The sequence below is a fragment of the Phlebotomus papatasi genome, chromosome 1, assembly GCF_024763615.1.
Source record: "Phlebotomus papatasi isolate M1 chromosome 1, Ppap_2.1, whole genome shotgun sequence".
NCBI lineage: Eukaryota > Metazoa > Arthropoda > Insecta > Diptera > Psychodidae > Phlebotomus > Phlebotomus papatasi.
In genome coordinates this window covers 97,462,490-97,487,603 of record NC_077222.1, presented here as the reverse complement: position 1 = coordinate 97,487,603, position 25,114 = coordinate 97,462,490, and the positions used below count along the sequence as shown (strand labels likewise).

The following is a 25,114-nucleotide window of genomic DNA, read 5'->3' as shown; positions in this document are numbered from 1 at the left end:
ATAAATTAAAAAATGTAAAGCACCCAAAGACCTCAAAAACTTAAGCAATTAAGCTTCGCGTTTTTGAAAAATTTTCCAGGTATGTTCACTAAATGCCATCATAAGGAACTTCCAGAAATACTTTTCTCACGTTTTCCAGCAGTGAAACAACAAATTTTCATGAAATCATTCGCAAGAGCAAGAATCTTGGGAATGATAACTTTTATCAAAAATTTTTGAAGGAAAATAAACCCAATGTGGTGGGATTTTTCTATAAAAATTCCTTAAAAACAGGATTTTTTTTTTATTTTTGAAATAATTTTTAATGAAATCGGCCCCACTCACTGTGTAAACAACGTCATGGTCTCTACACATAACCCTTTAAGGACGATTGGATCACCGGTGACCCAAAAATGAAATATTTCCTACATCCTTCTAAAGCTATATTTCGTCTAAAAAGTCAGAAAAAGTGATTTTATCAGACACTCAATTTTTGAACCTGTTGTCCTTAAAGGGTTAAACTAATTTACAGTAGACTCTCGCTCAATCGGCTCTTTTTCAATCGGGCGAAAAATTTTTTTGACAATTTTCACGTTTAATTATGAAGCTAATTTGCTCAAAATCGCTGTAATTCTTCCGATTTTATCGTGATTTTTTATAATTCAGCGCTTTATGTGGAATTTACAAAGGTTTTGACGCCCAAATCTATCGATAAACCGGATGATATTTCGCCCCAAATGCCCATTTGAGAGAGAGTCTACTGTATGTCCAAATTGAAGTTGTTCCTTCCGTAGGGTAGGGAATTTGCTTCAATATGGACATAAATTTCTCTTGTGTGTAGTGGCTATGAAACAAAATAACCTTCCTTTAAACTCATGCTGATATGCTGCAGAAAATTCAGTGTCTCTTTGAAGTTACCAAAAAGTAGACATTTTAATTTTTTTCAAAAATCGTGTTTTTGCAAAAAAATATGTAACAGAGTAGATTTCTCAGATTGATTGCAATAGCAGTGCTTCTGAGGCAAAGTGTGGTCGCCATAAAATGGCAGCTTCGGCGTTGTTATTATACCAAAAATCCAATATGGCGGTGATAATGTTGTGAATTCCTCAAAAGTACGGTCAATAAAATTGATAATTCCGTGTGAAGAGTGTACAATTTTGCAATAAATCATACATAAAAGTGTAGTTGATACAGCCGGCCGTGCATTTGTTGCCTTTCCATCCCCAACAACTTCATTGCAAGTGGTGAAAATCGGGGCCTAAATGCTGACTGAGTCGAGGTGTTTGTGTGAGTGGCGAGAGATGATGAAAAAAAAAGAATGGGTTCTCGAGTGTGAAAATTGATCAAATGTCTGCTTCTATTTCTTCTTCCCATGCACAGAATCCACCGATTTCTACGTTGCTTCGGAGAAAATTTGCCGTCTGCACCAGAGGTAAGGGGTATTGGTGCCGGGGATGGTTTTTGGGGCCTCTCTGCTGACAGGCATGTCGCGGAAATTTTCTGCACACAAAACAAGGGGGTTAAATGCGAGTTTTGCGTGGTTTCTGGGTGGCTTGGGTGACAAAATTGGAGGTTTCTTGGTGGTTTGTTTGAGGGATTGTTTTGCGTTGCAGGTTAATCCCATTTGGCCATCTTTTTTTCTGTTTGGGGCACACAAAATGCTGACTGGTGATCCACGAATTTAGAGGGAACCGGCCAAATCGCGTGGAAGAAATCCTCTTAGAATTCGTGTTGCAATTTAAAGAAATAATAATAATAATAAAAGAGACCCAATTTGAGCGTCTGTGCGTACGCCTCTTCCTGGACAGTTCCGGAAGTTTGCCAGCCTGCCCAAGGACATATCGAAAACTCGCGGGGATTCTATCTACAAGTGGCTGGCATCAACGCGTACACCACGGACATCTTATCTGGGCGCCCGAAGATCGCGAAGGTGAAGAAGCGCAAGCGGAAAATCGCCACAATGACCACGGATACCAGAAAGAGGGTAAAGCTGTATGCATTGAATGCAGACAGACAATGGGACGACAGAGGTACTGGCCATGTTTCATCCCAATACGTCGAGAGATTAAAGGGTAATTGCTTTTTTCCCCTTCAACGTGTGACCTTTAACTCACTCCTCCGGGAATTGCTTTTGCTCCAACTCTTTCAGGCATGTCCTTACTTGTGCGCGCCGAGGCAGATGGATCTCTGCTGCTGGAGAGCAAAATACAGCCGGACACGGCATACCAGAAGCAGCAGGATACGCTAATCGTGTGGTCAGAAGGGGATAACTTCGATCTGGCGCTCAGTTTTCAGGAGAAGGCTGGTTGTGATGAGATCTGGGAGAAGATTTGTCAGGTAAGTCACGGAACTTTCTCTTTTGCATGCATTTCCTGTTCCCATTTCGCAATGTTGCCCAAATTGTTATCAGTTGAAATTCCCAAGATTATTTTCTTTGGCAAGATTCCACTGAGTTATGAGACTTCTTTTTTGTTAAATTCGAATTTTCTAAGGATAAAAAGCCCTTTTAGGGAAGGATAATAAATATTTTTTGCATTTTGTTCTGGACAAAAATATTGGACAGTAAAATAACTTCACTGAGAGAAATCCGAAAAAGTTAAAATAACATTCCGGAAATGTTAATTTTACCCTGCAGTATTGATCCAAAATCGGTGTAAATATTACCCTTTTTAGGTGTATTGGGGGTTAAAGTTACCCTTTTTCATGTTAATTTTACCCTTAAAAAGGTGTAAAATTAACATTAAAAAATGTTGATATTTTTTTACACCTAAAAATTGTTAAAGCTATGAGGAAAAATAGTTAATCGCACCCTCTTTTTCTTCTCAGTTTTAATATTGATTAAGAATTATGTTCAAAAGCGAAGATTATTCATAATTTCTTATTTTTTTCTCGAATAAGAATATTTTATTATTTTTTTTAGCTCTTAACCCTTTAACGAGACAGTTTTCGCTGACCAAAAATCAGCAATAAAAATGAAACGGATAAACAAAAATTGTAAAAATTATAAGACTAATAATAGTTCAAGGACACTATAAGATATAGCTTAGCTTACGACCTCTACACATTGGAAGCATTTTTGTCAAAAATCGCATTTTTGACAGAATTTTGACGTTTCCACCTACGAAAGTGCAAATGATTTCCTTCAAAAAAGCAATTTTTGACGAAAATTGTTCTCAATGTGTAGAGCTCTTTAAATTTAAAAAGGAAAATCATAATACTAATAATAATTCAAGGACATTAAGATATAGCTCACATTACAACCCCTACACATTGAGAGCAATTTTCCTCAAAAACTACATTTTTGACAGAATTTTGACGTTTAGCAGTGCAGTAGAGACAATTTTCTTCAAAAATGCAATTTTTGATGAAAATTGCTTCCAATGTGTATAGGCCATCAAGCAAAGCACCTGCAGCTAAATACGTCAAAATTCTGCCAAAATCCTATTTTTGACGAAAATTTCTTTATGGGCATTTTCACCAAAGAAAAGCGCCTTTTTTGACTTGAGAGGTCTTTACTTGAATATAATGAGCTTTTTAAAAGAGTTCGAGCATTAAAAACGCTGCGCAATGTTTAATATTAAAAATTTCAAAATGAATTTTTGGAAGGACTTTGAGGAAACTTTTGATCAATTTTCCTCAAAAAAGTGCAATGTTGTCTGGCCTCTACAAATATTGGGAGCAATTTTCGTCAAAAATCGCATTTTTGACAGAATTTTGACGTTTTCACCTGCAGCAATGCAGACGATTCCTTTCAAAAGAGTAATTTCTAACGAAAACAGCTTACAATGTGTAGACACTACAAGAACTTTTAGGGAATCACTCAAACTTTCCTCATCTGTCCTAAAATACTCAAAATCGATGCAGTATTGTATTTTTTTAGTTCAATTTTTGAAAGAAAATGTACAGAAAAATTTTTGAGACACTAAAGAGCACTTTTCATTCAATTTTTGATCAATTTATCGGCATTTTCTTCATCAATTTTCGGCATTTTTGATGTGTTTATAAAGCTTTCAGTTTATAAAATCTGCCAGTTTCAGCAAGATTAAGTTTAAATTAGGTTTATTTCGTTTTGAATTTATCAGAATTTGAATCAAGAAAAGTTGATTTTCTGTAAATGTTTTAAAGAATTTTAGGTGGAAATGTTCTCAGTTTTATAAATAGAAAGCTTATGATGCTGGCACACCTTTTCAATTGAGTGAAATTCAATCGATTGAAATTTTATCTCTCACTCTTTCAAACTGAAATCAGATAAACCCATCTCTTTCTGTCAAATGAAAATTCAAATTCAAATTGAAAATGAAATTGAAATTTCAATTTTCATTTGACAGAGAGAGATAAACATATGTTATTTCAGTTTGAAAGAGTAACAGGTAAAATTTCAATCGATTGAATTTCACTCAATTGAAAAGGTGTGCCAGCGCCATTAGATTGTCTTTTGAAAGGAAGATTCAGAGAAAATTTAAAGCGCAGAACCTATCCGAACCAATTTAAATAATCAAAATCGGATTATAGGATTCATTCCGATTTTTGATCTAAAACCTAAAAATGCAATTTCCTTCTCAAAAAGCTACTCAGATCCATAAGAACGCTTTACTACTTTTGTCTGAATTCATCAAAATCGGTACAGAAATGAATCAGAGGACAGAATTTTCTCAAAAACATTTTCTAAAAATTTGAAGTTCTGATAAAAGATTTTATTGATGTTTCAATAAACTTAATTTCATTAATTGTGAATTGAAATTATTTTTTGAGCAATTTTTCAAGAAAACTGTTGTTCTTTCCGTTTGAAAAACCGATTTTGACCAGACAAACCTCCAAAACCATTCTCCTCAAATATAAACTGAGATTTCCAATTTGGTCCTTCTCTTTTTAAGGCTTTTTCATATTGGGAGCAATTTTTGTCAAAATATATATTTTTGACGACATTTTGACGTCAAAATTTCTGACGGCATTTTGACCCTAAGTCTGAAAACCCGTATAAATCTTTAATTTTTTGTTGGGTTTATGGGGTTTATGCCCTAGACTAGACACACTTACGACTCAAGCCGAGAGACGGTTTAACGTAATTATAATCAAGATAATGATCAGATTACATTTCCATAAGTTTCTGACTAATCTGTCTCTCGGCTTAAGCTGGAAAAGGGCTTACTAGGAAACTCATGGGAATTTAGTCAAATCATTATTTTGATTATTATTACATTAAGCTGTCTCTCGGCTTAATTTGTAAGTGTGTTCAACACGTAAGTTTCCAAATTTTTGGACTAAATATCAACCCGATCTTTTGAGACTAAAAACTGTTCTAGACTAGCGGTTTAGTCCATTTCCCGAATGGCTTGAAATCCTAAAAAATAAACAATTTTAATAGTTTTTCGAAATCTAGTAGACCATATTTATCTATAAAATCTAATTCTTAGTCAAAATTTTCTCAAAAATCTCGACTGATGAGAAATCAGAGAAGTTAAGCCTTATGGCTAAATCTTATGTCTAAAGCCTGTATAATGTGGTGGACACACCTATGACTTAAATCGAGAGACGGCTTTACGTAATTATAATCAAAATAATGATAAGACTACAATTCCATAAGTTTCCCAGTAAGCCATCTCGCGGCTTACGCTGTTAGTCTGTCTAGGGCATAACAGGCTAAGTCTTAGCCATAATACGGGATTCAGACCTAAGGGCCTCTACAAACTTGAGAATTAGCCGAGAGACGGCTTAGCGTAATTATAAATTATAATAGAAATAATTATTAAATCGCGTTTCTATTATTTCCACTAAGTCGTCTCTCAGGTTAAGTCTTAAATGTGTCAAGGACCTAAGACTTAACCATATGGCTTACCTTAGTCTAATTTCTTGTCAATTAAGACTTTTTGGAAAAAAATAATTTAGGATTGCATTATTAAGGACAAATGACCTATTAGATTCTGGAAAGGCAATGAAATTTGTTGATATTTGGGATTTCGAAACCTTCAAGAACTCGGCTAAACCTCTGGTCTGAAGACCACTTAAGTCTCTAGTTCTAGTCTAAACCCCGTATAATAATGTGTTCTATTCATGAAAATGATTGATAAGTTTACGGAAGAATATGACCAACAGCAAACCAATAAACTAAATGTTAAATTTCAAGGTTACCTGAAATTTGCAGCTTTATTTTCGTGAAAATACTGTCAGTTACGACAATAGAATATATTATTCACTTTGTTGAAAAATATGCAATATTTTGTACATTTTTATGACCTTTTTATTGCAAATTAAAAAGATATTTTGGTATTTATTTTTTCATATTTTTTTATTTTTAAATTTAACATTTAGTGCTTATAAAGTGGAAAGAATATCTTGAAAGTTTTCTTGAAAAAACTTGTGTGCAAATTTCGATAGTGGCTGATGGAAGCGCCCTTTTTGTGATTCTATTTGCTTTTGCGATAAAATTAATTAGAAATGTGGCTGTTTTATTTTGAAGATTATTTTGTGAAAGCAGTTTTAGGTTGCCAAAGTATTTTTTTTAGATCACGTCTTTGTCTATAGGGTATTGACTCTTTGAAAATATCCAATTATTTTATATTTTAGAAAATAATACATACTTTATTTCATTCTTCCCTCCCCTACTGTATTGAATTGTTAAATTGAATTGTTTTCCTTCTTTCTGGTTTTGAAATTTTAAATTCTAAAGGATATAAAACACAAGAAAATTCATATTTTAAAATTAAAGATTGTCATTGGAAAATATAGAAAAATAAACTCCAAGGACCATTTTACTAACATTTTCATAGCACAAATATTTATTTGAAAGATGAAAGGCCAATTTAACAAAAGGTCAGCTTCATAGTAAAACTTTGGGAGGGTTCCAGCAAATTTCATGTATAATATTTCATTCTTTAAAATAAAATTACAAAATAATTGGAAGTATTTCAATGAAAATGCGAGTTGATGAAAGTTTGTCGTCACTTGTTTAAAAGTTGACTAAATAAAAGTTTTAAGCAAAATTATTCCTCGACAAATTACCTTTGGCTTTGTAAGACCGAAACTTTTGAAATTTTTTGAAATAAAAACTTTTTAGTACAAAGAGACTAATAAAACACTTTTTATAGCTTGAACTTTATAATAATAATTTTTAGTTTAATTCAGTGTGGATGCACATTTTGTGGGAAAAATGAAAAGGATAGTTCAACTGTAAAATAATTGGCTCTTTAGCCTTGTCTTTGAGTCTTTAAAGATCCAATTAGACTTCAGGATAAAATCATTAAAATTTATGAATTGAAAGTTGCTATTCATACGAAATTTTTCGGTGAATCCATTGGAGATATTATTTTATGAAAAATCATATAAACAATTAAGAACAAGAATTTACTAAAGAATTTACCAAATTAAACATCAGCAATAGAGCGAGTTTTTTTTATTAACTTTTATGGGAAAATGTAATTTCACATTGCCTAATTGTTTTCTTAGAAATATTTTTGGCATAAACTGCTACAAAAATACTGTGCATTCTATAAAAAAAAATGTGGAAAATTATGTTTATTGCATTCAGTCCCGTGCAATGTGTTTCAAATGGAACGTGATCTAGGTATTCATACTGCTAACTATATTATTTGTTTTGGTATCGTTATCAATGAAAATATTACACGCGCTTCTGATATATTATCACTTTTGTTATTGCCACTTTTCCCGAAATTCTGTACATTTATTGCATTTCTTCAAAACAAATAAAACCCTTTTCTTTTGAAAGAGATTACATATCGAGTTCGAGTACACATGTTTAGCTTTGATTAGAAAGAAGATAAACGTGCAGTTTTTGATCTGAAACAGATGGAAGGAAATTATTTACAATCAGGAAAGTTTTTTTAGATTGTTTTAGATTCTGTTTTTATTAAGGTTTTTCAACAGTGACTTACATAAATTCCCATTTTAATTAGAAATATTTTATGCGTCCATCGCCTTTTTAAAGTTAGTTATAAATCGTCGGAGAAAATTTAGCAAAAAGTTTTTTCATGTTCTGTATTTCATACATCCATTAAGATATTTTTTTTGTTACTTTTCTGGAATTCATTATGCCCAACGCATAATTACTTTTATTTGTAAACATGTTTTCAAAATTTTCTATTTTGAAAAGAGAGTGAGAGAGAGCGAGATGACTAATCTCTGTTTCATTCACTCTCATTGAAACGTCAAAAACATGTTTACAAAACAAGAGTTATTGTGCGTTGAGCATTATGCCTAGCGTACAATAAATTTTGTTTATAAACTTGTTTTCAAATTTTCCTATGAAATAGAGCGAGATGACTAGATCTAGATCTCACTCACTCTCATTGAAATGTCAAAAACACGTTTACTAAACAAAAGTTATTGTGAATGTTAAGATTTGTAATATTTACAGTCAGTCTCGGAAAACTGTAAATTGTTCCTGTCATCTGTTATAATCCCTATCAAGTGTGTCTTGGCTACTATCGAAAATCACGAAGTGGGTGTAAACACAAGTAGATTTTGATTCTCCAAATAGTGTCTTGGATAAAAGGTAAATGGAACTCTATTTGCAAAAAAAACTCTTTTGCGTAAAAAAGTAACTCTTTTGCGAGCAAAAAGCTCGCAAAAGAGTTACTCTTAGAATTTTACGCTGAAAAACGCTACCTTGATCCTAAATCTAAATCTTCAGTGTATGATAGTTTGGGGTTTGGGCTGATCCTTTTCCGCCAAATTTGTCGAGCTGAGTATTCTCCAGGATCAGCCTGTGTCTATTTTCGGCATAATACCGGACTTCAGACCTAAAACTATCTTGAGATTAGAGGTTTAGCCCAGTTCTCGAAGGCTTTAAAAACTTAAATGGCGAGAATTTTTATTGATTTTTGTGAGCCTATAATGGGTCATTTATTTTTAGTAATCTAATCGTGAGTTAAATTTATCCAACAAATCGTGATTGAGAAAAAATTAGAGCAATTAAGCCATATGGCTAAACCACAGGTCTGAAGTCCGTATAAGGCTTAGCCATGGTTTAATTCGTCTAATTCCTTTTCAGGCAAGATTTTTGAGGAAATTGTTTTTTAGGATTGGATATTAGGAGCAAATTATCCATTAGATTTTGAAAAATCAGGAAAATTGTTTGTTTTTTACATTTTTGAGACCTTCTAAGACTGGGCTAAAACTCCATTCTGAATCCGGCATATAGTTTGTATAAAATATTGAAGATTGATAGGGTAAATTAAGCAAATTCAAAACCTGCTCCAAATGGAAATTTTTCGCTACTCTAAATGGAAACGTCACTGTTTTCATGATAAATACAGTACTAAATTACTATATTTATACATTTTCTATACCTTCGTTCATTATTTAGTTAATTTTGTTCCAAATAAAGCGAAAAACCAACCATATTCACCAAATTAAAAGTGTACCTTTTCACTATTGAATTTTTCATAGATCGACCATGTTTTTCAATGAAAAACACAATGAGGTGACAGTTGTTTATTCGTTTTGTTTAACATTTATGTCTTATTTCTGGCTAATTTTAGTTAAATAAATTGCTAATCTTTATTCTTAACGGTACGTGAAGTTTTCAAATGAAATAATTACCTATTTCGAGAACAAAAAGGGTTTTTCTAAAGTGTCTGCAAATGCTTCAATAGGACACCCCGGAAATATGATTTTTTTGGAGAGATTTTCTTAATGTTTTAGATGGGAAAGGAGAAAAGACCAGGAGGGGAATTCTGTAACGCTTTGGCAATGCCATATGACAAATTGGATTTGAATCTCAGGAGGGCTTTTTCGAAAATGCGATTCTGTAGCCATGACGTTGCCATTTCAGCTCACGTGGCATTGTCAGAAAGTCACATATTTGAGATTTCTGGCAATTCAAATGACAATGAATTTTGTGAATCAAATCAACCAAGACGTACTGTATTTTCATAAAATCATCAACTAAAGGGATTTCATTAAAAATTCAATGAATTGCATTTTCGAACTCATATTATATGACAAAAAGAAGCTCGAATAACATTGTCAGGTTTCGAACTCACGCGTGACAATGCCACGAAAATTACAGAATTCCCCTACAGGAATAAGAACAAATCCTGCACTCAAGAGCAACTCAACAAGATTTTGCAAGCCTTTCGCCGCGGTTTCACTTACATTGTTTGTCTCCAATTAGAAACTTTCCCTTGTCTCCATTTGGATTAATTTGTTTCCAATTGCAGCATTTTGCACTCGCGTAGTTTTCTTGTATTTAAGAAGTTTTCAAATTATATCTAAAGAATTTTCACTAAACAGTAGCATTTTAGAAGAGTCAAGGAGCAAATTTATGTAATTCTCTTTAGAAAAAATATGAACTTAATGTGTCGAATCTTCTGTCAAAGTTAAAGCGTCTGGAAATGGTTTTGAATTAGGACATTTACCCTATGTTTCTAGCTTAGTACTATGAAAGCTATGAATTAATCTTGAATTCTGTGTAAAATGTACGTGATTTGGAGACCTTAAAACAAAACCAATAAGCTTTAAGTAAATTCTGACCCTCTATCACAATTTACCAGTTTAAACTCGACCGACAATGTTGTTAATCATAGCTCAGTGGATTAATTCAATGCTTTTTTTTGTGAAAATTTATCTCCCCAATTTACCCTTGTCAATATCAATGTGAATTTTCTCAATTTTATTCCAATTTGTAGTATTATATCGATTGTATTTTTTTCATTTCTGATAAGATTGTTCAAATTATGGCATCAGATTGAGAGATACAGTCGACTTTTTTTTTTTCATTCTTCTTGCCAATTAAATGACTTTTGATATAAATATTTTCAATGTGACCTTGTAAGTGTGGATGTTGAAAGAGATTTCCCCATGTATAGTATTTTCCCAAATGATAACCAACGTGTGGATGCTTCCTTATCTTGTTGACGTCACTTCGTGATATCACTTTTTTGTTTATTATGTGTGAGAAAAAGATGAAAGGGAGAGAGAGAGAATGAATGGGACTTGAGCGCATTGGATTGCGGTCCTGATGACATTGGGGAATGTCTGAATTTGTAGGTACAAGGGAAGGATCCATCTGTGGAGATAACTCAGGATATTGTGGAGGAGTCTGAGGATGAGAGATTTGAGGAAATGTCAGATTCGGCGCCACCAGTTGAGTTGCCACCGTGTGAATTATCGCGGTTGGAGGATATTTCAGAGGCGATTGTCAGTGGTTTGGCTACGCCGTTGCGCAAGGAGAAACTGGCAATGGCACTTGAGTCGGAGAATTATATTGAGAAGCTCCTGAATTTGTTTCACATGTGCGAAGATCTGGAGAATCTCGAGGGTTTACACCATCTCTTTGAGATTTTTAAGAATATTTTTCTCCTGAACAAAAATGCCCTATTTGAAATAATGTTTGCTGAAGATACAATTTTTGATGTTGTGGGATGCCTGGAGTATGATCCGTCACTGCCGTCACCCAAAAAGCATCGTCAGTATTTGCGGCAAATGGCAAAATTTCGTGAGGCACTACCGATAAAGAATCAGAACCTCCTGGCTAAGATACATCAAACGTATCGTGTCCAGTATATTCAGGACATTGTTCTGCCAACACCATCGGTATTTGTTGAGGACAATATGTTGAATACCCTTTCGAGTTTTATCTATTTTAACAAAGTGGAAATTGTAACGTTGATCCAGGAAGATGAGAAATTTCTGGTGGAATTGTTTGCAATGTTGACAGATCCAAAGACATTGGCAGTTAAGAGGAGAGATCTGATTCTATTTCTCAAAGAATTCAATAATTTCGCACAAAATCTTCAGCCACAGGGCAAAGATACATTCTACAAGACACTCACAACACTCGGCGTCCTGCCGGCGCTCGAGATTACGTTGGCTATGACTGATCAGAAGACTAAAGCTGCTTCCATTGATATTCTCACGTCAATTGTGGAGTATTCATCATCAACGGTGAGAGATTACACTCTGCAACAGGACAATACTACAGACCCGGTAAGACACCCTTTTTCCTTTTGGACAGCAGCAATAATTCTCTTATTGGAATCCAATTGTTGTTGTTGTTGGCCTTTTTGCAGAAGAAAATGTTAGTCAACATTGCACTCGTACAAATGCTGTCGGATTCAGAGCCAGAACTTGGTGGTGCTGTCCAACTGATGGGTGTGATTCGAATACTGTTGGATCCAGAGAATATGTTAGCGTCCGTCAACAAATCAGATTTTCTTAATTTTTTCTACAAGCATAGCATAAAAATACTAGTAGGTAAGTCGAAATTGTGCCACAAGACTGAATTTCTTTTACAGCAATAACCGGTCTAGGGGAAAGCACGCTACCTTTCGACGACTCAAACATCGGACAACTCCTTTTTTTCAACACGTTTTTAATTACTGACTGACTACAATACTACAATTTGAGGCTAGTCCAATGCCTCAAATTCTCCATTCATAACGTAGACAAAAATTGAGTTGTTCGAAGCTTGAGTCGTGCGAAGATAGCGCGACTTCCCCTATGTGTTTTTTGCGAAAGTTCTAAGACAAAAAAAATATGGCAGAGTTTCAGCTTTGCGAAATGCTCGAACTCACGAGATAGTTGAATTAGTGAATTAGTGAATTAGTTTCTCGCATGATCGTTTGACACTTACTGATCTACTACAGATCAAATTGCTTCATAAATAATAAAAGCATTTTAAAATCAAAAATTGGTAAAGAACTAAACTAAGTTCTAAGACAAAAAATGTAAAAACGAGAAAGATAAGACATTTTCGGATATTTAATCGATTTAACTGATTTCAAAACCAGTTAACCCTTAAGGACGAGATGGTCAAAAATCGTGGGTCAGAAAAAATAATTTTTTTCTACCTTTTTAGAGCAAAATACAGCTTCAAAAGGCCATAGGAAAAATTTCATTTTTGGGTCACGGGTGACCCAATTGTTCTTAAAGGGTTAAATTTTGACTTTCGAAAATTCAAGATGGCATTTTTTTTTTATTTTCGGATACTGTATCTGACGCAGTTGTATATTCTCTTCAGTTTCTTCCGGTGTTCGTCAGAGGATTGCCTTCTTCTCAAATCAAAAACTAAATTTTTCTCCAAAGCTTTCAACCCTCGGTATGGGTCTTCCGCAGTGGGTCAATTATAATCTTTCTATAATTATAATCTATATATTTATAATCTGAGGAAGACCCATACCGAGGGTTGAAAGCTTTGGAGAAAAATTTAGTCTTTGATTTGAGAAGAAGGCAATCCTCTGACGAACACCGGAAGAAACTGAAGAGCAATTTTTTTTAGGTCATAGGTATGTTTAAACGAAATGTTCGCCCGGATCACATCTAAAACATATCCGAAAGTAAAACAAATCGTAGTAGCTGTATTCGCAAAAAAACCAAAAACATGGTTTTGGAAGGGTGGCGGAGGGAGTGAGGGGAAAATTAAAATCATAATAATGTTCATAGGGTAGACATATGGTGGGGTCCTCCGAATTCGTATCTCTTACCGTTTCGCCTCTAGATGGGTAACAAGTTTACTGACAGAAAAAAAGAATATGTAAAAAAAAATTAGTCATTTATGGGTACTTAACTGATTCATTACCGATGAAGACCGATGCAGCCGGGTTCGATATGTCAATACCTTTCCAAAAAATCCAAATTTAAACAAGTCGGTTGAAAAATGAGTCCTCCAAAGTGATTGACTTATTACTTTCAATAATTCAAAATGGAGGATTTTCCCATCTTAGGTAGGTTTGGATGAAATGTTCGCCTGGACTACCTCTAAAACATATCCGGAAATCATTGTAAAAACTTGGGCTAATTTTGAGAAAAAACGAAAAATACGGTTTTTAGGGTTCGTGGGAGGATAGGGGAAAAAGGAAAAAAGACCGTTTAAAAGATAATGTCCACTTATTGGGGGGGGGGGGGTGGGGTCATCGAAAACCAGAAGTCAATATTTTTTCCTGTTTGACCTCTAGCTATGGAACAAACTTTAGGTCAAGAAAAAACAATTGCGAAAAAAAATTATTCAAAAATCGGTATTTAACCGGTTCATTATCGATGAAGACCGATGCAGCTGGGTTCGAAGTTTCAATACCTTTCCAAAAAATCCAATTTTACCAAATCGGTTGAAAAATGGGCCCCCAAATTGGTTGACATTTGACATTCAATAATTCAAAATGGGGAATTTTCCGGTCTAGGTATGTTTGGAAGAAAAGTTCGCGTGGACTACCTCTAAAACATATCCGAAAATTATTGAAAAACCTGGGCCAATTTTGAGAAAACCAAAAAAACGTGGTTTTTAGGGCATGAGGTGTCGGAAAGAAAATAAAACCTCCTGATATATTGTTTTTTTTATTGAGGGTTATCGGAGACCGGAAGTTGATATCTTTCAGAGTTTAAGGTCCAGGACGGCCATAAGTTGAAAAAAAAATTATATGTTATAAAAATTATAAATTATAAAATTTTATACATAATAAAACATGATTTTCTTCAGAAAATTATTCAGAGTGGATGAATTAGCAGAAAGCTTTCAGGCTTTGCAATAATTTCGAATGCGTGAAAGTTCGATTGTAAGTTGAATTTTGGGGGTATTGCATTGAGCCAATTTTATTCATTTCGACCAAAAAGAACAATTCACGCGTCGCGATTCTTTATCCTCAAAATTCAACTCACAATCGTATTTTCACGCATTCCGAGTTGCAAGCCCCCTAAGTTGCACGCATTTCAAGGTCGCCTGTAAAGAATCTCAGCCACCATAAGCTTATTTGGGCTTATCACTGGTTATTTCCCAAGTTATTTTCTATTCTAAATTGTTTGAGTACAGAAGACTAGCAAAAGAAGAAAGGGTCGTTAAAATCGGTTAATAAAGGTTAGAAATAGAGTACGGTCAATTCTGATATAGTAAGTGTCGGAGTACATTTCGGTTTGAGTAGGGACGTATGGAACCCATCGTTAGAAATATCTCGATATCAGAATCGAAATCGCTGCATAAACACCGAAAATATGGTCCGGTCAAGATATTTTCGATTATAGTTCAGGTGAAGGAACATTGAGGGAGGAGTGCGACCCACCGTTGGAAAGGTCTCGACCTCAGCTACAACATACTGATATTTAAAGAAAAAGGACCGTCTAGTTTTTGAAATATTCGACATTAAATTTTTGAAAATCGACTTCGATTAAATCGGATGAAGTTGAGGTGTCATAAAGGTTGTGGTACTCCACAAGAGCTTTTCAAAAATCAAAGTGTTTGACACCTTATAGCCCATTTTTTGAATTTTTGACTCCTTTGTAGCTTGGGACAAAGACAAAAAAAGTGGTCGGGGGGCTTAATTTTTTTTCAATCGAAAGGTCCTAGGCCCAGCTATAACATACTAAAATTTGATATCGATCTATGCCATAGGGACTGAGTTACTGAGAAAACAAAATTTGGGTGTGTTTCAAAATGGCGGAAGGAGGAGTGGGGGGTGGATCTGACATCACCTACTTCTAGCCGCCAATCGACATTTAAACTTTGCCGAAAACCGCATGTCGATATCTCTTTCCGTTCTCTCTCCAGAAATGGTTATACGATGGACGGACGTCGTCCACGAAAATCGATTTTTGGCGATTATGATATTCGTGATCTATGAGTGTCAAAACATGTACATCCAAAATTTGGACCTGATCTGACAAGGTCGGATTTCACCTGTGACCACAAAAGCTGTGTTTGTAAAGGATCTCAGCTAAAAAAGCTAAAAATTCAATAACACTATGCAACAAATTGACAACTTTTTTTGACACACGGATCTCACATGTTACGTTTGGTGTAAAATCAAAAAATAAGGCATTTAGAGGTATCGGAGAAGGATGTCTTCTATGGCAAAAATGTACATTAATATTTAGTTTAGTTTAGTTTATATGATTTTTCAAAAGTTGCATTCTTAGGTCATTTTTAAGAAATTTTAGTTTGATTTTGTTTTTCTGACCGCAAGAATTTTTTTTTTTTAAATATCGCATCATTTTCAAGTTGAAGCACGACTACCTACCTTTCCAACGGATGTCCATTTATTAAGTTCTGTTCATTAGAACCGAAGGAATAATTTATAATATGAGACAAAACAGCAAAAACAAAAAAAATAATAATTAAAGAAAATTGTGACATATAGGAGAAAAACCAAGAACAGATTCTTGATCAGGAGACTCGACTCTACCAAACGTACCATGTGAGATTCGTGTGCCAAAAATCGTGTTGCATAGTGTAATCTTTTTACAGATTACCTACTTATTCCTTTCGCGAATCTCTTAAAACTTTGGAAATTTAAGAAGGTCCATGTAGGCTATCTCCAGTAAAGTCAAGCTTCTATATTAAAATCCGTTTAAAATTTAAAATATTTTCGACATTTCTCGAATATTGCAGAGCCTTTGTTGGCGAACACCGTTGGTGATAAGCCGGCGAAGGAGGATTATCATACAGCTCAACTGTTAGGTTTAATTCTTGAGTTGTTGTCATTCTGTGTTGAGCATCACACGTACCACATCAAGAATTTCATCCTGCAGAAGGACCTTCTGGAAAGAATATTGGTCCTGATGAAGAGTACTCACACGTTCCTTGTGCTTGGCGCTCTAAGATTTGTGAGAAAGGCAATTGCCATGAAAGATGAATTTTATAATAGGTAAAGATTTGTAGTTGATCTTTTTAATTTCTGGCTGCAGTATTTAATCGTCCGGGTCCTTGTTTTTGGCGTCTATTTCTTTCAGGCAAATAGTGAAATTTAATTTATTTGCACCAATCGTTGATGCATTCATTAGGAATAATAACCGATATAATCTACTCGAATCAGCTATACTGGAATTCTTTGAATTCATCAAGTTGGAAGACATCAAAACGCTATGCACATATTTTGTGGAGAAATTTGGGAAAGTATTTGAGGACATTGAATATGTTCAGACATTCAAAAGTTTAAAGACAAAATATGATCAGCATCAGGAGAGATTTAAGGATCGCGATAAGATTTTGGACAGGTAAATTTTTGATTGAAAACGCTTCTTTTTTTATTGAGAATGTTGAAACTAAGATCCTTGTTTGGTCGTTCACATGAAAAGTAGTATACCAATGATTCGAAATATCCGTCATCGAAGAGATCAACGACAATTGGAAGAGGAAGAAGAGATCTGGTTTAATGAGGATGATGACTTTTCGGATGTTCCAACGTCAAAGCCTGAATCAGAGACAGGTTTAGGTAAGGGAATTGGATTTGTGCAAGAATGGTTTTTTCTTTTTGTTTTTTTTTTGTTTTTAAATTCAAAGAAAAGAAAATCTTGCCAATTGTGAAATTATTTGTTTCGCTATTTTTAAAGACTCCTCTCTTTACTCACAATGGTTAGAAACTGTAAATGGGCCGAAGATAAATAGCTCGACGCCGGTTTCAACAGCCACAACAACAACAACGGTGATACCAGCTTTACTACAGACCAGTGCTTCGCCGACAATTCCCACAGCACAGGCTCAGAGTCCGCCACAGCAACAGCCGCTACTCCAGCAGACGCACCAGCAGCAGCCACTGCAAGTTCAAACGGCTGTCAGTAGTAATTTAAACAATGTGAACAATAATTCCAAGGGATCCAGCGGATTGGTCTTCACAGACACAAATAAAACCATTGGGGAGGACACGAAAAGTATAGTGGCAGGAACGATCAAAAAGGTAAGGAAGAATTTTATTATCTTTTGAAAATAACTAATTTTGGGAAAGGGTGGGATTATGACATTTCCATTATGCTCGAAATTATGACTTTGATCCATTTAATTAATTTAATTTTTTAATAAAAAAAATATATCGCTTGGAAGTGGTTCAGATTGGTCTAGAATTCCAAGACCTTTCAAATGAAACTATACGTGCTCCAATCGATTGATTCAAGGCGATTAATCTTTGACCTTGAATAACCGATAGGAGGAATTATTCAAGGTCATTAGACCTGAAAATAAATTCAAAAAAGGTGTAACAAAGCGTTCATGTGCTTTGCGAAATGCTCGAACTTGTGACTTAGATACTAAATTTACCTCAAAAGTACCTTCGCATCATTTGCCGTTTACCGGTTCTCAACCGATTTGAACCGATTGATAAATTATTCAAAAGATCGTCTTAAATTTATTTACACAGCTCTCTCCGATATCCGGCTGACAGCTGGTCAGTTAAATCAGCATTTGTCGTAACTTCATTTTTGCGATTTTGGGATATATACATATTTAGAAATAGCGTAATTTTGTTTATTAAACGCACTTGAGAAAAAGAAACTTTTATATGCCCATTAAAAATTATTTTTACCAAAAATTATCGTAAGTACCCTTAATTAATAAAAATTTATCAGAATTTGTCGGAACTTCCATTTTTGGGGAAGTTACGACAAATTTTCATACAAAATTTTCAATAATCAGCATTTGCCGTAACTTCTTTTGCTCGTTTGCGTGGCTTGTAATTTGCAGCAAAAATTTAATATTTCTCATTAAAACGTTCACAAACTCTTCCACATATCCAAAGACAGTGCGAATAATGCAATATTAAATCATTTTAATTCGATATTTGTGAGAAAAAAGTGAGGAAAAATCCCTGCCCATCTGTCATTAATTCAAAACAAAACAAGCGACGTGGCACACAAAACTTCTGCAATAAAATTTATGAAATAAAACCTTTTAGAGACAGAGATAAGAGTTTAATTGATTAATTTAGTCAAATAAAGGCATTCATTATCACTAGAGTAATTAAAATTGATATAATGTGTTTTTGAAAATTGTCGTAACTTCCAAGATCTCCATACATTTGAAGTTACGGCTTTATAAACGATGCAAGTTACGATAAAATATTACTGTGTTTCTTCTAACATATATCTTAATATCTCAGCTTTTAAATAATTTTATAAAGATTTTCTCAAGTTAACTTACAGTTTATTAGTGCCACTTTTATAATTTTAACTCAAAAGTATCGCATTCGGGGCTCATTTTTAAGAAAAATAATGCTGAAATGAAAATTTCGTCTCCTGAAAAGTTATCAAAAGGAAGTTACGACAAATGCTGATTTAACTGACAAGCTGTCAAACACTGACTGTTGACAGTATAACTCAGTATCGTACCTAAGGGGGCGCTGGAGGGGCGGTCCGCCCAGGGCGCGAGCTTCCAGGGGCGCCGATGTTCCTTTTCAAAAACAAAAAACTGCTAATTTCTTCACGAGACTTTCTAGTGCGCTCCTCTTGCTCCTAAAATGCATTTTGTCCTTATCTATCAAAATTTCGCATTGAAATAAAGAAAAGCTTTTTTAATTCCCTCACTTTCTGGGGCGTCTTATTATTCTATAGGCTTTCTTGGCGCCCATAAAGCTCTCAAAAAGCATTTTGCCCTCATATTTATGCAAGATTTCGGGTTGAAATAAAAAGGGATACTTTAAATTCCTTCAGATGCTTTCTTGCAGAGCTTTCTTGGCGCTCCTCTTGGCTTCTGAAACGCATTTTGTCCTTATATTCTTTCAGGATTTCGAGTTGAAATCAAAAAATGCTTCAAAATATTAAATTAAAATTGTGCTGAAAATACGCATAGCTCAAGTATACGATGGTTCAGATTGTGTATAAAACTGGTACTTCTCAGATATTGTGCATGAAATCTGCATAGCTCAAGTATAAAACGCTTTATATTGTGCTGAAAACGCGCACAGCTGTTAAACATAAAACGATTAAAATTAAGAAAACTGTTAAAAATTTAGATCCAATTTTGTTTGAACCATGCAGAAATATGCTCAATTTTATCCATTTTATTCTTGAGCCGTACTCGGTTGTACCGGGTTTGACGAGCAACATTTCATTTCAGAAGTCTAACAGCTGTTCGTGTGTTCGTGTTTTCAGCACAATCTTAACTATTTCATGCTTAAGCTGTGCATGTTGTCAGAACAACCTTAATCAAAATATCATTCTTCAAAATTTTGATTTTTTACAGTTGATCAACATTGAGTACTACATTCCTTGAAAAGGAGAGCTTCCACTTTTGCGTTTAACTTTTATTAAAAATAATTAAAATTACACTGCATTTTTAAAATTGAACCTGTTAAACTCAAAATTAAAAGTTAAATTTTTCAAGGAAGTACTCAATGATACTGATACATACTAAAAAAAAATATTAAATTTTTTAAGAATGGGGTTTTTCAGAAAAACCATTTTCATATTTTTTTTGCAAAAAAGATGTTAAAAGACTATAATAAAAAAAGACTTGAACATATAATCCAAAATTGAGTAAATAGTTTTAAACAGAACAAAATTACCTTTCAAATAAAAAACGTGCAATACATAAATCTCAACCCTTTCGCGAGATAGAGCACTTTAAAATTTTCATTAAAACTCACAAGTGAGAAATGAAGCACGAGACGGCATCTTTGGTGCCTTTGAAAATAAATTCACACAGCGCAAAATAGAAAAAACCGTTGACCAGATTAAAAAAACACAAATGTCATTTTGTTACCACGTCAGCCGGATATCGGAGAGAGCTGTGTATTTTCTTTTATTTATTTATTTCAAATACTGGTTTTAAGCTAGAGCTCTTGAAAGCAAAATTTTGACAGATATAGGTGTTCAAAGAATTCAATGTTTGTGTGATAGCGGCCACCGCCGTCTTAGCGTTGGTAACCAACCTCCAGACTAGCCCCCTGTGAAGTGTTTTTTATATGGAGCTGTTTGAAGCCAACTCACAAATTGATCAGAAACTCAGCTTACACTTCTCAGAAGAAGACCACATTTAGACAGATATATAGTATATTTATCCTTCTTTGCAAGGCTGAGAGTCTTGTATACAAGGCTCACCTCAATTTTGACATATATCGTGTAACGGTCACGAGTGCAGAAAAATTCCCATACGCATTTGTATGTGAAAGTAAGAAATTGGCTTCAATTTTGAAGGCCACTCGCCGGGGACTAGCCCAGAACTCTGATTTACGGTAAAGGCGGGCAAAGTGTTAGAAGTGCGTCGGAAAACAGTGACGTTGCTGTTTTAAAGTGGTAATGGTTTCAATTACCTCTCATTATCTCTTTCCCTGCTTCAATTTACGTACCAAACGATTGAAGATATCCTTTAGCAGTGATTTCCTGAAGGTTTCGGTTGTTTTTATCATTTTTATGCCCAACGCACAATAACTTTTGTTTAGTAAACATGTTTTTGTCACTTCAATGAGAGTGAGTGAGATCTAGATCTAGTCATCTCGCTCATTCTCATGGGAAATTTTGAAAACATGTTTACAAACAAAAGTTATTGTGCACTGGTCACTATGCCCAACGCACAATAACTTTTTTTTGAAAAACATGTTTTCAAAATTGTCTATAAGAGCGAGCGAGATGACTAGATCTATGTTTCATTCACTCTCACTGAAAAGTCAAAAACATGTTTACAAAACAAAATTTATTGTGTGCTGGGCATTACCCAGAAACTAAATCAAAACAAACAAATGCCAACGAGATGTTCGTATTCAAAACTGGGCCTTATTGCGAGCTTCCATGTGAATTGAGAATTGCAAAAGTCTGAAAATTTTATCAATGGAAATGGCTCATTTTATACGAAAATACTTTTGAATTATTCCTAATAATATTTGTTCAAGGACAAATGTTAAAAAAGCTCTAGAGAGCATTTTTTTCAACCGAATGAGGTCACGTGGCGCTAGTTGGAAAGGTTTTGAAATTTCCGATAAATGTAAACCGGTTCCAAACGATTTCGGACCGGTAATGAACCGGTTATGAACCGGTAACTTTTTAAACTAATTTTTGGGGTCTTTTGAGTGATTTATGAATCAGTTTAAATAATCGGTTGTGAAGGTGAAGCAGTAAACGGTAAATGATGCAAAAGTACTTTTAGGGTAAACAGGGAGTTCAGCTTTTAAAGAAATTCTCGAGACCGAAAAAACCCCGTGAATTCATTACAGTGACACAGAATATTTTCAGCTTTTTTTAGGTTCATAAGAAATATATTTCAAATTTACCATGTGAAAAATATTTGCGCATTCATTTAGGGGCATTTCAAAAATTATTTTATAAATAAGCTCCCAATAGTAGGCAAGTCATGTGAAATTCTTTCAATCCGTTGTCACTTAAGCCGAAACTCTCTTGTAGCGTTTAAATTACGAGTTTGAGTATTTCGCAAAGCTGGAACGCTTTGCTACCTCTTTCATATTGAATAACTCTGTACATAGGAGCAATCACATGAAAAATCACAATTTTATGAAAGGAAAAGTTTTCAAGCTTTGGACGCACTCTGATCCAATTTTTCCAAGAAAAGTGTTACTTAAAACTGACTGGAATATGGGAAAAATGTGAAATGTTCGAAGCGTGAATGACTTCCGCTAAAAAATCGTACTTCAATTAAGTTTATTGAATATTGATTAAACGGATTAAACCAATAGAAAAAAACGTAGAGTTTTCTGCGGGAAATTGTGTACAATTAAAATAAAAGTACACTAATGACATTTTCCAACAAACTCTAATAACTTTCAATTATCTGTGAGATCTGTGAGAACGACAAAATAGAAAAGCTCATGGAGAGTTTAATCCTAGTGATTGAAAAAAAAAAGAACAATACAATGTTGGAGAATTGCTGTTTTGTTTCACATTGGAACTTTTATAAAAATAAAATTACAGGGACTAGTCGACTATGAGGGTGATTCAGATGATGAGGATGAGGATGAATCTGTCAATACACCTCTGCAGAAGAAAGCACGTCTCGCATAGCAGCTGCACTTATTGAAGAAGACTTAATTATCTCAATGGGTTTGATATAAGTTTGTCGATATGAAAGAGAGAGAGAGAGAGAGAGAGAATGGATAATTAGCGAAATTTGTGTGAATCACAGAAATTTCGTCAATGAAAAATAAAAGAGACACAACAAATTAAATAAAATTAAAAAAATGAGAAAAAAGGTTAGGAAAACCACAAAAAATGGATATAAAAAAATTGAAACACAAAAATGAGAAACAAAAAATATTTTAATTTTAAATACATTACATAAGTATAATAAAAATTTAAAAGTAATGGAAGAGAGAAAATGAAGTACACAACGCCATCAAGATCTTTGTTAGGGGGATGGATGGGGGCAGGGGGAGGGCGGGGCGGGGTGTCAAAGGAAAGGCGGAAAGTGGAACTGACAATTTCCAGTTTGGAGAATTGGGGAGATCGGACAATGTGCACCAATTAAGTTGAAGGAAGAGGTGCATATCCTGTGAGAGAAAAGGGGTCTACACAGAAAAAAAATATTTTGTAAAAATGTTCGTAAATGTTTGTGAATTTCTTTGGGGGAGTTACGCAATGTTTGTGAAACGTATAACCCACAAACAAGTTCGTAAAAATTTGTACGTTTTTCACAAACATTGTTCGTAATATGATCACTTGACGAACATTTTTTGTATTTTTACAAACATTTGTTCGTAAATGTTCGTAAACACAAAAAATGTTTGTAAAACTTTGTCATTTGTTCGTAAATGTTCGTAAACACACAAAAAAACGTTCGTAAAAGTTTGTCATTTGTTCGTAAATGTTCGTAAACACACAAAAAACGTTAGTAAAAGTTTGTCATTTGTTCGTAAATGTTCGTAAAATGTTCGACAGGAAAACAAACATTTAGGAACAAATGACAAAATTTTACAAACATTTTTTGTGTGTTTACGAACATTAACGAACAAATGTTTGTAAAAGTACAAAAAATGTTCGTAAAATGATCATGTTACGAACAATGTTTGTGAAAAACGTACAAACTTTTACGAACTTGTTTGTGGGTTATACGATTCACGAGCATTTTGTAACTCCCCCATAGGAATTCACAAACATTTACGAACAATTTTACAAATTATTTTTTTCTGTGTAGAGGAAAGTGCCCATGCTTCGTACGATCTCAAGCTTCGGAAAGACTAAGTTTTTCCTGCGTTTTTCAATAAATATCCCGGAATTTTTAAAATACGGGTGCAATGAGTCGCATTTATTGAGAAACGTGGGAAAAATTTAGTCATTACGAAGCTTGGGATCGTACGAAGCATGGGCAATTTGCCCTAAACATCTCAAAGACAAGTACCATGATGAAGAGATTTTTGCAAGAAAAATTAATAATTGGCAAAGGATTTCTCCATTCGGTTGTTTTTTTTTTTGACAAGATTTGATTGTTGGAAAGTAGATTGGAAGCATCAGGAAATATTTCAGGGTGGAAAGAGAGCAAAGAATAAAGAAAAAACAGAAGTTATGTAAATGTATTCGTTTTTTTTTAAATTACTAATGAATTTTTATAAATTATTTAGATAACGTGTATTTTTTGTAGGGTTGCCGCGTTTAGTTTTTTGCTCTTAATTTTTTTTTTTGGATTTGTATAGAAAAAAAGGACTTCCTCATTAAACTAAATTTACATTAAATGTGTAAATAGAGAAAAAAAAATCATTAAAAAGATGAAATTTATCGTAAGATTTTCGAAAGAAACAAATTTATTTTTGTATCTCTATATATTGAGAGAAAATGTTTGGTTTTATTTATTTTTAAAAAATAATATCCAACATTTTCAAAAAAAATATCGTCAGTATTTTTCCCTGTTTTCTTATAATTATTAAAAATAAATTTAAAAAAGGAAAATGAAAAACTAAAACTAAATACAGAAAAATTCATGCTTAATGAATTGTTGTATATAAATAAAGGAAAACGTAATTTAATATTAAAAAAACAGAGAGATTAACAAATAAAGTACGATTTAAGGGATATGTAGATGATATTTGAGATTATAGGCAAAACACAAAAGAAAAACAACATAAAAAATTTAGTGTTTGGTACAACTTTTTTGGTAATATTAAAAAATGGGGGTAATATATTGAATTTTCCATTCAAAATAATTTACCTAAACGTAAAAAAAAGCTAAAAGAAAAATTGTAAAGAAAAAAAATATTGTCCAAAAAAAAAGTAGTGAGGCATGGTATATTTCCTAATTGGGTATAATTTACACTGAGTAAAAAAAAACTGAATTAGACGACATTTCTGATGTACACTTTCCAACAAGTCAAATTTTTTTTTAGGTGGGAGGACAAGAAAGTTACTCATGTAATTGTGTAAATAATGATTTTACGTGACAGTTCGTTAGATTATTATTGAGGAGAGCGAGCGAGAGAGGAAGATAAGAATAGTGAGAGAATGAGAATCAACCTTAAGAAAAAAATATATTATTTGTGTACATTTA

General features: G+C 33.8%; 1 protein-coding gene across 2 annotated transcripts; it reads left to right on the top strand.

Annotated features, from left to right (window-relative positions):
- The first annotated feature begins 1,040 nt into the window (after positions 1–1,040).
- On the top strand, positions 1,041–25,114 carry LOC129809934 (serine/threonine-protein phosphatase 4 regulatory subunit 3). Of its 2 annotated transcripts, none has more exons than XM_055860091.1 (11): positions 1,041–1,266; positions 1,360–1,411; positions 1,593–2,051; positions 2,129–2,316; positions 10,987–11,925; positions 12,009–12,192; positions 16,313–16,568; positions 16,654–16,917; positions 17,002–17,135; positions 17,281–17,597; positions 22,552–25,114. In XM_055860091.1, the coding sequence occupies exons 3-11, from the start codon at positions 1,940–1,942 to the stop codon at positions 22,639–22,641; spliced, it is 2,484 nt and encodes an 827-aa protein (XP_055716066.1). In that variant the 5' UTR covers positions 1,041–1,266; positions 1,360–1,411; positions 1,593–1,939; the 3' UTR covers positions 22,642–25,114. The 2 variants fall into 2 exon arrangements, with proteins under 2 accessions (XP_055716066.1, XP_055716065.1); XM_055860090.1 differs by having other exon boundaries at positions 16,999–17,135.